The following is a 13,785-nucleotide window of genomic DNA, read 5'->3' as shown; positions in this document are numbered from 1 at the left end:
GATTCTTTACCACTGAGCCACTGAGGAAGCCTGGTGAACATTTATATACATAGATAAGTTGAAAAGACTAGAGACTCCATATAAACCAACATTTATATTTTTCAATAAAGGTGCTAAGGAAATTCAACAGAAAAAAGGATAGATTTATCAACTAATGGTCTAGAAAAATGGCATTTTCTTCTTTTTTTTAAGTTTATTTTTAATTGGAAGATAATTACTCTACAATATTGTGTTGTTTTCTGCCATAATCAACAGGAGTCTCTGAGGTTTTCAATTATTGTCTTCATATTCCAAGGTGCCACCCCCCACCAGGCATTCACTTCCACAGTAGCAACATTGAATACTTGGAATGTGGGCCTAGAATCTTGATAGAAAAAGAGCTTGCCTCAAGTGGGTGCTACTGTAGTTGTTTAAAAGAGTTAGTCACTCAGTTGTGTCCAAATCTTTGCGACCCAGTGGACTTTGGCTCGCCAGGATCCTCTGTCCAAGGGACTTTCTAGGCAAGAATATTGGAGTCGATTGCCATTCCCTTCTCCAGGGAATCTTCCCAACCCAGGAATCTAACCCAGGTCTCCTGCCTGGCAGGCAGATTCTGTACGATCTAAGCCACCATTGTAGTTGTTGGGACAGCTGCAAATCAAATTTGCTTCTAGTGAGACTACAGAGATAGAAGGGCAAAGAGTTAAGCTTCCAAGTTTCCTCAAACAGCTCAGAGTGAACACTGGGCCGCTCCCCCACAGACAGACAGCTAGTTCCCTCAGCCTCAGGGCCTTTAGGGGTGGAGTTTTGAGCAGCAGGAGCACAAGTAAGAGGTGGTGCAGCCCAAACTGGGTCCCAAGCTGGACAGGAAGCACCTGCCAGGTGACTATCCTCAGCAGGTGCCTGAGAGAGCAGCCCATCCCCATCCCCTGGGGTCAGACTCGCTTGCGAGCCCACAGGAGACACTCCCAGAAATATCTACTGGGGACTTCATAGCGAGTTACAGTTTCACAGAACCAGATTACACCAGAGGCAGGGACGTTTGAAGTTACCGTCATCAGCAATTCTCCACAGGCTGGTCAGGGAAGGGGAAACTCAATGACAATAACAAAGAGAGCACATCCTTTAGGCTGCTCCCTTCAGTAGATGTCAAGTTTAAACATTGTTTTACTAGTGGTAAGAGGGCCCTCTTTCAATTCATCCTGAGCAGTGGGAGCAGGGACAAACATAGCCTCACCACATAAGAAAAAAAAAAAAAAAATAGTGATGATAACGGAACAAATGGATATATATATATATATATATATCTTTTATATATCCTATATAAAACCTCAGCTCAAGGTACTGGAATCAGCAAAACAATAGCCAAGGAAGCCACCTCTCAATTTTAGGGAGTGAGTGGGCACTGTGAGGTGATTTTTCTGAGTTAAGAAGTCCAATGGGCAGCGAAGAAAATGGCCCCTCTTAGACGAGGAGACTTGAAGATCTCAGCTTCCCGCAATTTCTTGAGTGGACTCTCACAGCAAAGATTTTCTTTTCTGTTTCTTACATAGATTCAAGGACTTCCCAGGTGGTTCAGTGATAAAGAATCCTCCTGCCAAGCAGGAGACCTAGGTTCCATCCCTGGATTTGGAAGATACCCTGGAGAAGAAAATGGCAACCCACTCCTGGGATTACTCCAAGTATTGGAGTATATTACTCCAAGAATACTCCAAATATTCTTGCCTGGAAAATCCCACAGAAAGAGGGGCCTGGCGGGCTACAGTCCATGAAGTCACAAAGACTCAGACATGACTGACTGAGCACACACATCAGAGGGGTTCAAACTTTGATCATGGCATCTGTGCCCAGCGGCTGCAGAAGCTGGGGAGACAGGGTTTTTGAAGTTGACATTGTTACAGCACTCCGTGAGAAGACTAGAAATATTACCTGGGACATGAATGGACAGAGGATTTCTCTTTCCTGTAGTTCAAGTTGTAGGTATAAAGAGTGAGACTATCCTATGGAAATGATGGAGAAATAAGCTAAAGACACCTCAGAAGATATAAACAGCATGGTTATGAAATAGGGATGTCTTATATGGAAATAATCAAATCGCCTTTTGAAGCAAGAGTCCACATTCCAACCACATTTCCCTGTATCCAGGCCTGATAACAAACCAGCAAGCAAAGCATAAGCAAATCCTGCAGCTAGGAAAATGGCAAAGTCAAAATTAAGCCAGGGAAAATTTGCATTGGGAGGCAGGTATTTTCTTGCATGAAACACTAGTGGGGCCAGGAACCTGGTCCCAAACTGGAAACTGTGGCAGAGATTCTGAGTACATGCCCAGGAAGTTTCTTTGGAATAGAAGGATGATAACCAGCCAACTCTCTGTCTTCTTCATGCTCATCTATATGCTTGAGTTCTTGACAATAACTGGGCAGAGCAGCCTGATTGTCGTAGCACTGGGCAGAGAGTGGGTGCAGGCTCAAAGGCTGCCACCTGTGGACATGATTCTCACCAGCCTGGGCATCTGCCGCTTCTTTCAACTGTGGTCATCGATGTTGTACAACTTTGGCTCCCACTTCCACCCTAATTATAATTTTTGGTATTTCGGGATCGTCTGGGAATTTACTAACATCCTTTCCTTCTGGTTGACCAGCTTGCTTGCTGTCTTCTACTGTGTGAAAGTCTCGTTCTTCAGCCACCCCATCTTCCTCTGGCTGAAGTGGAGAATTGTGAGATTGGTTCCTCGGCTGTTGCTGGGCTCTCTGTTGATTTCTTGTGTGTCTATCATCTTTTCAGCTACTAGTTATTACATCAATATTCAATTCATCTCCATGAAGCATTTCTCTAGAAACAGCACCATGCTTGAGAGACTTGAGGCATTCCTGTGGGATTTTTCCACACTGCAGAAAGTGGTTGTGTTGGTTATTCCTTTCCTCCTGTTCCTGGCCTCCACAGTCTTGCTCATGGCCTTATTATCCCGACATCTGAAGCAGATGAAAGACCTTCACACGGGCCACTCCAACTCCAGCCTGGAAGCTCACTCTGCCGCCCTGAGGTCTCTTGCCATCTTCCTCACCTTGTTCACCTTTTATTTTCTGACCGTGCTCCTCTCCATCTTGGATGTCCTATTTAATAAAGAGTCCTGGTTTTGGGCCTGGGAAGCTATCATCTATGCATTAGTCTCTATTCATTCTACTTTACTAATGCTGAGCAGTGCCAAACTTAAAAGAGTTTTAAAGGCAAGGTGCTGGAGCCTAGAAGCTGCCTGAGGCACAGGGGACAAGACCTCTGGGCAAATGAGCTTTTGCACCGATACAACTAATACCAATAACCGAACTGGCAGGATTTCGACAATCCCCCGTGTGACAATGAGAAACTATAAACCTCAGCCTCATTCTCTTTGCCCACAGCCATCTATCTCCAAACAATCAGGCTCTGTTCCATACCACTACTTCCTTCTCCTGTCCACAATCCCCAGGTTGGTGCAAACTCTCTCATGACTTCCTCTACCTCTCTACCCCTGGGATCTTTCTCCCGGTATATTCAACACAAGAGATCCAAAATCATGGTGTCCCCATTTTGTTTTCATTTGATCTCGTCTATGACTGCCAATTCTTCACATACTAATATGAGTCTCTTCCCTATAAGAGTTTATTGCCCATACCCTGAATGTTCTCCATACTAAAGCCCTTAATTTATCTTCCCCACTTTAGTCAGGAAAAGATCTTGAATATCCCTCTCTGCTGCTTCTGAACTTTTATCCTATAATATGATTTTCCTTATTTGTGTCTCTTCCAAATACAGTGCCTTTATGCTTTCAAAACTCATATCAAATTTTAACTCTTTCATTTGCATTTGCTAAGACATTACATGTTCCCCAGAAAAGGAGATGACTTACCCAATCTAGGTTGATCTTGGAATTTGTTCAAATATTGGCAATTTAATTTGATTGGTTGTTTCCCTGGCATAGGAAACAGCAACCAATTCAAGTATTCTTGCCTAGAAAATTCTGTGGATAGAGGAGTCTGGCAGGCTACAGTCCATGGGGTCACAAAGAGTCAGACACGACTGAGCGACTAAACACACACACACGTGCACACACACACATAGTTTCCACTGGCTGGATTCTTGCCTCTTCAGTGTACTACAAAATGGAATGAAATTTCTAGAAATATTCCCAGATTGAGGCTTAGCTGGTTTTCTTCCATGCATAACCCAGATGTCAGCTGGAACTCCTCTTCATAAAATCTTAGTGACATTGGCTTAAGCCTTCTATAATCTTCTTTGCTCTCTGACAGTCTAAAGTTCTTTCCAAACGGACAAGAATATAGGAACTGCAAAAGAACTAGTTAAAATCACCTTTAGGACTTACGTCCTTTTCAGCTTCCCCAATCCCACAGGTTTCTCTCATACTCTTATCTTGGTAGGACCAAGTCCTACCTTATCCTCATGGCATCTCTCTCCTTTCTTTCCTCTCCACCCTCACCCACCAGCAACAAAATTGGTAACTGCCAGCTCACAGACCTTTGAGTCTCAGCTTCCATAAGCTCCAGCACTTATCCAGGTATTGTTCCTAAGGACAACTTCATCTCTTAAAGCTTTCTGATGCCAGAGTTAAGAATATACTTTGTTCACCTCATATATATTAGGGATGTCTGGTGAATTGAACGTCTGGTTCTGCCATGAGAAGACTTAAAAAGCAGGTATCTCAAGTTTGACTACAAAAGAAGGCTTAGTCCTGGAAGGAAATGGAAATTCTGATCTGGTCTTGGGTCTATCACTCTGATTTGTCTCATCATCTCTTGAATTCATATTTGAAACCAAGGGTGTGAAATATAAGTACAAATTGAAAGAACTTTTTCCAAAGACTCTGTTCCATCTGATATATCTCAGTGACATTTCTGCTATTGCATTTGGCATTTCCCAAGGCCCAGTGGTTCAAGTGGTAGAAGGTGGGACAGAACCCAGCGAATGCAATAGTCAATTGAGTAGAGTCGTAACTAGATGAAATGGCACTGGGTAGAAAAAAGAAAAGTAGAAGGTAGAAATCAACTTTGTGTTATCTGATCAGAGACCCCCAAGAATGCTTAGGAGACCGGTGAGCTGGTGTGTTGCTAGAGTTTGGGACTCTACCAGAACAAGTGGGACAAAAAAGCAACTGAAATTTGAGTGATTGCTATTGGTCATTTGTATCCACATATTGCATGATCTAAAGTCTCAGAAAGTTGAAAGAAATAGAAACTGTATTCCTCACATATGTGTAAATAGAGAAAATGGACAAAATAAAAGCCTTCTCCCTCTGTTCCCAACTATCAAATACACAGATATTCTTCTAGAAGCTATTAAATATCTGTAATACTTTCACTGTCTTCTTCGGAGGAAGTTGCAATGGAAAAGGTATCCAGGATGTGCATGAGTTGGGGATATAAGAGCCAGTGGAAGGGATCCAGAAATTAATAAAATAAAGTGAAGGCACAGAAATAACAACCTCCCCTTATCATTGTGGCACCTAATAGTTCACAAAGAGCTTCCACATGTATTTGATCATTTTCTTTTTTTTTTTTTTTTTTTTTTTGTATTTAATCATTTTCAAATGGACAAGGTAGGTCATGATAATCCAATCCTGGGAAACAGAGCTACAAAAGTCATGTGAATTACCTAAATTCATACTGCTGGCTAATACCAGACCTGAGAGTTAAAGGAAAAGGGATGGAAACCAAGAGGTAAGTTTTAAAGACTTGAAGAGTTTTAATTTGGAAAAAGATGGTTAGGATTTAAAAGGGAGATACTTTACAAAGAATAACAGAGGTGTTTGGAGCAAGAACAAGGATACCGTTGAGAGTTTGAGTTGGCGCAGTCACCAGTGGCCTATGTACCGGTATTATCTAACTTGTAATCAGTCCATCCCATATAACACTCATTATTCATAGTACCTGCTGAGATGACCATTTGATTTTTATCTTTCATTCTATTAATATCACATTTATTGATTTGTGCATGCTGAATATCCTTATATCCCTGGGATAAATTCCTCTTCATTGTGATGTTTGATCCATTCAATGTACTGATGAACTTGATTTGCTTATATTTTGTTGAGGGTTTCAACTTTCGTGTGCATCAGTGTTCTTGTCTTGCTTTGGTATCAAGATAAGCTAGCTTCATAAAATTACTTGGAAAGTGTTTCCTCTTCTTTAATTTTTTGAAAGAGTTCAAGAAAGATTAGTGTTAATTCTTTAAATGTTTGATAAGCTTCACCAGTAAAATCATCTGGTCTTTGGTTTTTTCTTGAGAGGTTTTTAATTACTGATTTAATCTTCTTAATCATTATTGATCTGTTCATATTTTCCCTTTCTTCATGATTCAGTCTTGGATACTTTTATGTTTCTAGAAATTTATGCATTTCTTCCAGGTTACCTAATTTTTGGCATGTAATTATTCATAGTGATCTCTTACGACCCTATGTGACTCTGTGGTGTCATTTGTAGTGTCTCCCCTTTCATTTCTGATTTCATTCATGTCTTTTTTTCCCTTGGGTTTGTCAATTTTTTCTTTTAAAAAGCAGCCAATAGTTTTACTGATCTTTTCTATTATATTTCTAATCTCTATTTCATTTATTTCCATGCTGATCTTTGTTATGATTTTCTTTCTACTTACTTTGAGCTTAGTTGTTCTCCTGTTCCTAGCTCTGTGAGATGTAAAGTTAGGTTATTCATTTTGGCATCGCTCTTTTTTATAAACATATACATTTATCACTGTGAATTTCCCTTTAAGAACTGCTGTTTGCAGCATCCCATAGATTTTGGTCATTGTGTTTTCATTTTCATTTGTTTCAAGATATTTCTTAATTTCCTTTTTGATTCCTTCTTTGATCCATTTGTTGTTCAGGAGTATGTTTAGTCCCTGCATGCTTCTGAAGTTTCCAGCTTTCTACTTGTTGATTTATAGTTTCATACTATAAATCAAAATGGAGCTATTCTTAGGAACCTGTGGAATCTATAATATCCAGAGGAGGTGAGAAATGATGCTCTCTGGTACATGTTTGAAGGCAAGGTTGGAGAAAAACTTGTTTTTTCTGAGCTGTCTATTCAATAAAATTGTTACAGGAGACATAAAAGTCAATAAGATGCTAAATGCCCCTACGTTTTCTGCGATTGTTTGTCAGGTGCTGTGTATTACATTCTCCTTATAAATCGACCCTGAGATGACTTCTTTTCTCAGAAGAAACTAAACCAGAGGCCAAGTCAAAGGTTTGCTTCTGATAATCCTTTGTTTTACTGCCACTACAACTTTCATGAGTCCCTTTACTTGAATCCAGATAGAGTGGCCTTACATTTTGGACTCGAGCACAATAAGTTTCAGTGTTTAGTAACTCATGAGTAGATCACTGAGTTCTTCCCTTTTTTCCATTTTGGTGTTTGTGCTTATACTTTGTTAAAGGTGTTACTGTTCTTGTGTTAAGGGTCCTCATTGTTCTTGTGCGTGTGCAAGTTCAGTTGTATCTGACTCTGCAACCCCATGGACTGTAGCCTGCCGGACTCTGTCCATGGAATTTTCCAGGCAAGAATATTGGAGTGGGTTACCATTTCATACTCCAGGAGATCTTCCTGACCCAGGGATTGAATCCTCATCTCCTGGTCTCATGCATTGCAGGTAGATTCTTTACCGCTAAGCCACCTGCGAAGCCCCCATTGTTCTCGTATTTCTATCAAAAACTATGTCAAGTTCTTTCCAAAATTGTTCTTGATAAAGGTAAAGGTGCAGAAGAGAAAGAAAGACTATCAAAGACAATAGCAGGAGAAGTGTTGTAGTAAAAAACCAATCATAACATACCTGGAATTGTAAAACTTTTTAAAAAAATTACCAGATTTACTTCAATTCCAGAAACACATAATAAGGGAATTGGGAAACTTTCCCATAAAGCCCCCAGGAGTACCTACAATATATTTTACAATCAGTACAAGACAACTTATTCCTGTGACTATTCATAATGTCAAAATGCTTCCTAATAGGAGGAGGGAAAGCATCATCTTTGATTTATCTAGACAGAGCTTTTAATAGAATCCTTGAGACTCATTCACAATCTTTTAGCCATACCTCAAACTCCCCAAACAACACTTGTTTAGGATGGTGTTCTATTTTTAATAAAACTTACAAAATTGATACTAAGTATGAACTGACTTTTTGCTAGTTTGGTGGCAAAGATAAAATTGTATAAACTATACTTTTTGCAGAGCTAAGTTTCTTCAAATATTTTTTTAGATAGACTATATCAAAAATGACAGGTCACATTGATTATATAAAAGACAAATCCTGTATCATGACTGAAGTTTTCCTTTAAATCTTAAACTAAGATTTAAATGTTAGATTTTTTAAGATTAACTTTTATTAAAATATGCTAATTTAATAACTGAAACACAGCCAAGATATAGCCAAAATGACTGGGAATAATCACTTGCATTTGCAGGAAAAAATAGATCTTAAAATTTAAGTTTAAAATTAGAGGGAAGATAAGTTTCACAAGCCTTCTTTCTTAAAGGCTAAAGATAGAGTGTGTAGGTAGATATTTCTTGAGAATATTGGCAGATTGGTGTTGTCAGTACTTGATGGTTTGAATGAGATCCACTCCAAGAACTTAGAAATAAGACTGTCTTCTGAAGGATAAATCAAGAAATCAACTTTTCTCCCTACCTCTGCTCTAAATGTAGGAACCTAAGAATTAACCAGAAAAAGGGTGGGTAGAGTGTGCTCCCATCAAACCTCAAGATTAATGTCTAGACAAAGTCCAGATTGTAACATATTACTAAGAAAGAGAAATAAAACATGTCTCAAAATAAACAAAAAAACAAAAAAAATAGGTAAGAGATTTGAAGTTGATGATATTATTCCAGGTAAGCCCACAGTGGGACAGGGCATGTTTGGTCAACCAACTTGAAGTTTTTTGATCCTATTGCTAAGCCCTTCAAGCTATCATCTGAGAGATTTGTCACAAAGTCAAACAAACCCCCTCCAGTTTTTGCTCTATATTCTCTTGCTCATTCATTATTATGATTGGGCATTTTATGTTATGATAGTCTCTGACTATGCCTCTAAGTGGACATAAAAGGAAAATCTATAGGTCCTAAAATATGGGTACAAGTAAGGATAGGATCTTAAAAGACGCTTACTCCTTAGAAGGAAAGTTATGACCAACCTAGATAGCATATTAAAAAGCAGAGACATTACTTTACCAACAAAGGTCCGTCTGGTCAAGGTTATGGTTTTTCCAGTGGTCATGTATGGATGTGAGAGTTAGACTGTGAAGAAAGCTGAGCGCCGAAAAATTGATGCTTTTGAGCTGTGGTGTTGGAGAAGACTCTTGAGAGTCCTTTGGACTGCCAGGAGATCAAACCAGTCCATCCTAAAGGAGATCAGTCCTGGGTGTTCATTGGAAGGGCTGATGCTGAAGCTGAAACTCCAATACTTTAGCCACCTCATGCGAAGAGTTGACTCATTGGAAAAGACCGTGATGCTGGGAGGGATTAGAGGCAGAAGGAGAAGGGGGCGACAGAGGATGAGATGGCTGGATGGCATCACCGACTCGATGGGCATGAGTTTGAGTAGACTCCGGGGGTTTGTGATGGACGGGGCGGCCTGGCGTGCTGTGATTCATGGGGTCGCAAAGAGTCGGACACAACTGAGCGACTGAACTGAACTGAACTGAAGGATAGGATCCATGACATTCGTGAGCATAGCATGGCAAGACTTTCAGAAAAGGTCCTGGATATTAGGACAAGTGTCTGATACCCACACCAACCATTCTGCCACCTTTGCTGCATTCTGAGAGCATCCCCTGAGATGCAGAAGAGAGACTCTGCAAGACTACTGTGCAGCTGGGGTTATCATCATGTTTTTGATAAATATTAACTTGATAAATATTAATATATTGGTTTCTGTGAGGTTCATTTCTGCCATCTTTCTCATTCCCAGTTGTCTCTACCCAGACTTAAGATCATAGAGTTTGAGTTTAGGGTGAAATTTCCCTGACATCTTGCTCATTTAATTAACATGCATGCTTATGCTCACCTCAACCTCATTTGTCTTTGTGTCAGTTTCAGTAGTATGAGTCCATTCCTTTTTTTTATTAAAGAATATATATATTCTTCAATAAAAGGAATTTTCCTTTTATGTCCACTTAGAGGCATGGTCAGACACACACATATATCTATATTCCTTTTTAGATTCTTTTCCCTTATAGATTATTACAAAATATTGCATATAGTTCCCTGTGCTGCACAGTATGTATTTTGCTGGTTATCTATTTTATACATAGTAATGCTTATAAAGTTGAAAACTGTTAGGTGACAATTTTAATACAGTAGACAAATCATTAGCTAACTTAATCTAGAAATAAAAGGAAAAAGCAAAATTATGCAAAATTATACAGAATTTTAAATGGCAAAAAAGAAATAATCACTAAAACATAAAAACTTTTGAATAAAAATTATGAGACCATTTGCAAAACTGTAAGCAAACAGTTTTAAAATAAAGATGAAATAAATTATTTTCTAGAAAAATACAATGGGGACTTCTAGTTTTCTCTTCCACATGTAAGGAGCTTGAAAGTTGCCACTCTGTCCCAACAGCAAGTAAAAAGCTGAACAACTGAGCCCTGGCAAATATTATGTAGGCCAAGTGATCAAGGCTAATATCACCAATAAGGCATGTTGATAGTATGGGCCCTTGTTATAAAAGAATGAGAACCACACTTAAGTTTAGTGATGTTCCTCCTAAAACTCTAGCCTAACCATGAGAAAAACATCATAGACAAGCCCAAGTCCAGGGACAGTCTACAAAATATTCAACCAGTACTCCTTAAAACTGTACAGTTTATCAGAAAGTTGGAGAAATTGTCACAGACCAGAGGAGACTAAGACAGCATAATGAGTAAATCCAATGTGATTTTGTGGGTAAGATCCTGGAACAAAAAAAAAAAAAAAATTAAGGAAAAACTAGTGAAATCTGAATAAGCTTCAGAAGTTAGTTAAGAGTAGTGTATCATTAATGTTAGACCCTTGGTTCCAACAGGTGTATATATGTTCCCTATATATCTTAATAAACAATCAGGGAAAACAGGTTATTAACATTCTTTGTTCTATCTTTGCAACTCTTTTGTAAATCTAAAAGTGTTTTTAAGTCAAAGTTTATTGTTAAACAGCAATTAAAGTCCCCTGTCTAATACTTCCAACATTTGGGTCATTTCTTTGTCTCTTGAAAATGGTTTCATTTTTCTTGTGTGTTTTGTAATTTTTTGTTGAAGGCCAGACATCTTGCATAGACTTGTAGAGGCTGAGGTAAATAGCATTTGTGTCTAGACATTGTGCCATTTGTACCGTCAGAGTATAAGAATGGTGGCTGGCATCTCTTCCTGCCTTGCTCTATACGAGTGATCCATTCCACACATTCCTTCTCTCTTTGGAGGAAGTTCTCCCTCCATCAGCTTAGATTATTCAGTTTCCTTGTATCTGTAGTTCTCTGGTAGGTTCAGAGAAAGTTATAACTTTGTCATTTATCCAGGTTTTCTCATTGATAGATGGGAGCATGGCTTTTTTTTTTTTTTTTTTTTTGCCTGCTACCTACATTCTAGGATCAAGCAGAACATCAGGGTTTTTTCCTCCTTAACTCTATGTATACTACAGTCAAACATGCATGTAGGAGGAATGAAATGGAGGAAAGGGATTGGAATACTATTTTTTTTTTAAAAAACAAGAGATTCTGAATGTTTGAAAAATCACATAACCTTAACATTGAAAGGAATGTATTAGAAGCCATCTATCTTAGATTTCAAATCTTTTGAATCATGCCTTCTTTTGTTACAATTAAATTTTCACTCCTCATATTTCCTCTAGAAGGAGATTTCTTCTAGCTAAAAATCACTTTATCTTCTGCATATCTCCACCAGTCAAAAAGTATCTGTTGCACTTTCAGTTGATATGAAAAGCACAGAAATAATATTTTATTTATAAAATAAATTTTAAAACTTTATTTTTTACAAATAAAAATTATATTCTAATATTGAGAATGTTTTCAAACTGGGTACCCCCTCTCCTGATTCTGGTATACCATATGGAGCACGTCCCTGGTGGTCGAGTGGTTAGGAATCTGCCTGCCTAAGCAGGGAACACTATTCAAACCCTACTCTGGGAAGATTCCGCATGCCCAGGGACAACTAAGCCCACACACCACAACTGCTGAGACTGAGCTCTAAAGCCCTGGAGTCGCAGCTACTGAGCCTGAGTCTGCAACTACTGAAGGCTGCCTGCCCAGAGTCTGTGCTCTGCAGCAAGAGAAGCCACTGCAATGAGAAGCCTGCCCACCACAACTAGAGAGCAGCCCCTAATCACCACAACTAGAGAAAGCCCGTGTGCTGCAACAAAGACCCAGGGCAGCCAAAAATAAATAAAATTTTAAAAACTACCATATGGAATCTCCCTCACCTCAGTTTGAAAATAATCTACTGTACCAAACACTCATCAAAAACTTTTTTTTCTTCTGTGTATGTGCGTATCGGCTTCCCTGGTGGCTCAGACGGTAAAGAATCTGCCTGCAATGCGGGAGACCTGGGTTCGATCCCTGGGTTAGGAAGATCCCCTGGAGGAGGGCATGGCAACCCACTCCAGTATTCTTACCTGCAGATTCCCCAAGGACAGAGGAGCCTGACAGGCTACAGTCCATGGGGTCACAGAGAGTAGGATACAACCAAAGTGATGGGGCACAGCACATGTGTCTATGGAGAGAAGTCTATTATGCATCAAATTCGTTCTATTAACACATCAACTTAGTAATCACAAGGATGGGAATATATAAAATAGGCAGAGTGGGGGAGGTCAGGGATATACTTTTTGCAAGGAGGTTAAAATATCGGCTGATATTAAAACAGAACTGACCCATCTAAGGATTCTGTGTATCTAAGCCGAAAGTGGTTAAACACCAGTCAAAGAATCAAGGTGATGGAACAGATTCAAATTAAGCATCTCTATCCTTTTACCAGAGGCAGGAATCTATGTGAACAAGAAATCAGAAGCATCCACAATGTGAAGCCTGAAGAACACGGCCCCTCTTCCTTTTCTATAATTCCTAAATGCTAGAGAAAAAAAGCCTATAATGATAACCACTGATCAGGAAGATCTAACCTTGTAGCAATGTCCTCTCACCTTACTTGACCGGTCAAGTAGCTAGCTTCTTGATTAGAAAAAAGTCAATGACCTAGCTTCTTATTAAAAAGAAAGATTTCTGGGAACCATTCCAGACTAACAAATCAGAGTTTCCTGGAGAAGCTTCTAGAATGTGCACTTTTAACCAAATTTCATGGGATTTCTTGGATCAGAATTATTAAGGAAACAGTATTAGAATACATTCTCTTTCAATTTCTCATCCTAATCAGCATTTTTGTATTACTAACTAATCATTTCTGATGATCAAGGCATGATCAACGTGATGCTCAACAATAAAATATTAAATACCAGGAGCTGCCTGGGTACTGGTTAAATTATAATTTCCTTTCTCAAAGCATAAATAGAAGAAACTCAATATTGTACTCACCTTATAGTAAATTTTAGTGAAAAGCTGATAGCAAACACACATTTTCTTTATTTTTTGCCTGGATAATTTCCTTTAGAAAATTATTCAAGGATAAGAGATAATATTTTTAAAGGAATTATTTCAAGGCAGGTAAAATTATACGAGCAGGAACAAATAAAAATTTATTCATGAACACATGACTGACAGAGGATAGAATCACCGCTAAAACCTCTGGAGAGTATGTCTCAGACTGACTCTGCT

The 13,785-nt window shown here is 39.0% G+C and overlaps 1 protein-coding gene across 1 annotated transcript; it reads left to right on the top strand.

The window, feature by feature from the left end:
* The first annotated feature begins 2,330 nt into the window (after window positions 1-2,330).
* Window positions 2,331-3,236, top strand: TAS2R16 (taste 2 receptor member 16). Its single transcript, XM_061166392.1, has one exon. It carries the CDS (start codon window positions 2,331-2,333, stop codon window positions 3,234-3,236), a length of 906 nt encoding a protein of 301 aa, XP_061022375.1.
* The last annotated feature ends 10,549 nt before the right edge of the window (window positions 3,237-13,785 follow it).

The sequence above is a fragment of the Dama dama genome, chromosome 18 (assembly GCF_033118175.1).
Source record: "Dama dama isolate Ldn47 chromosome 18, ASM3311817v1, whole genome shotgun sequence".
In the NCBI taxonomy this organism is placed as follows: Eukaryota; Metazoa; Chordata; class Mammalia; order Artiodactyla; family Cervidae; genus Dama; species Dama dama.
The sequence above is the reverse complement of the archived record's forward strand: the minus strand, read 5'-3'. Positions and strand labels throughout refer to the sequence as shown.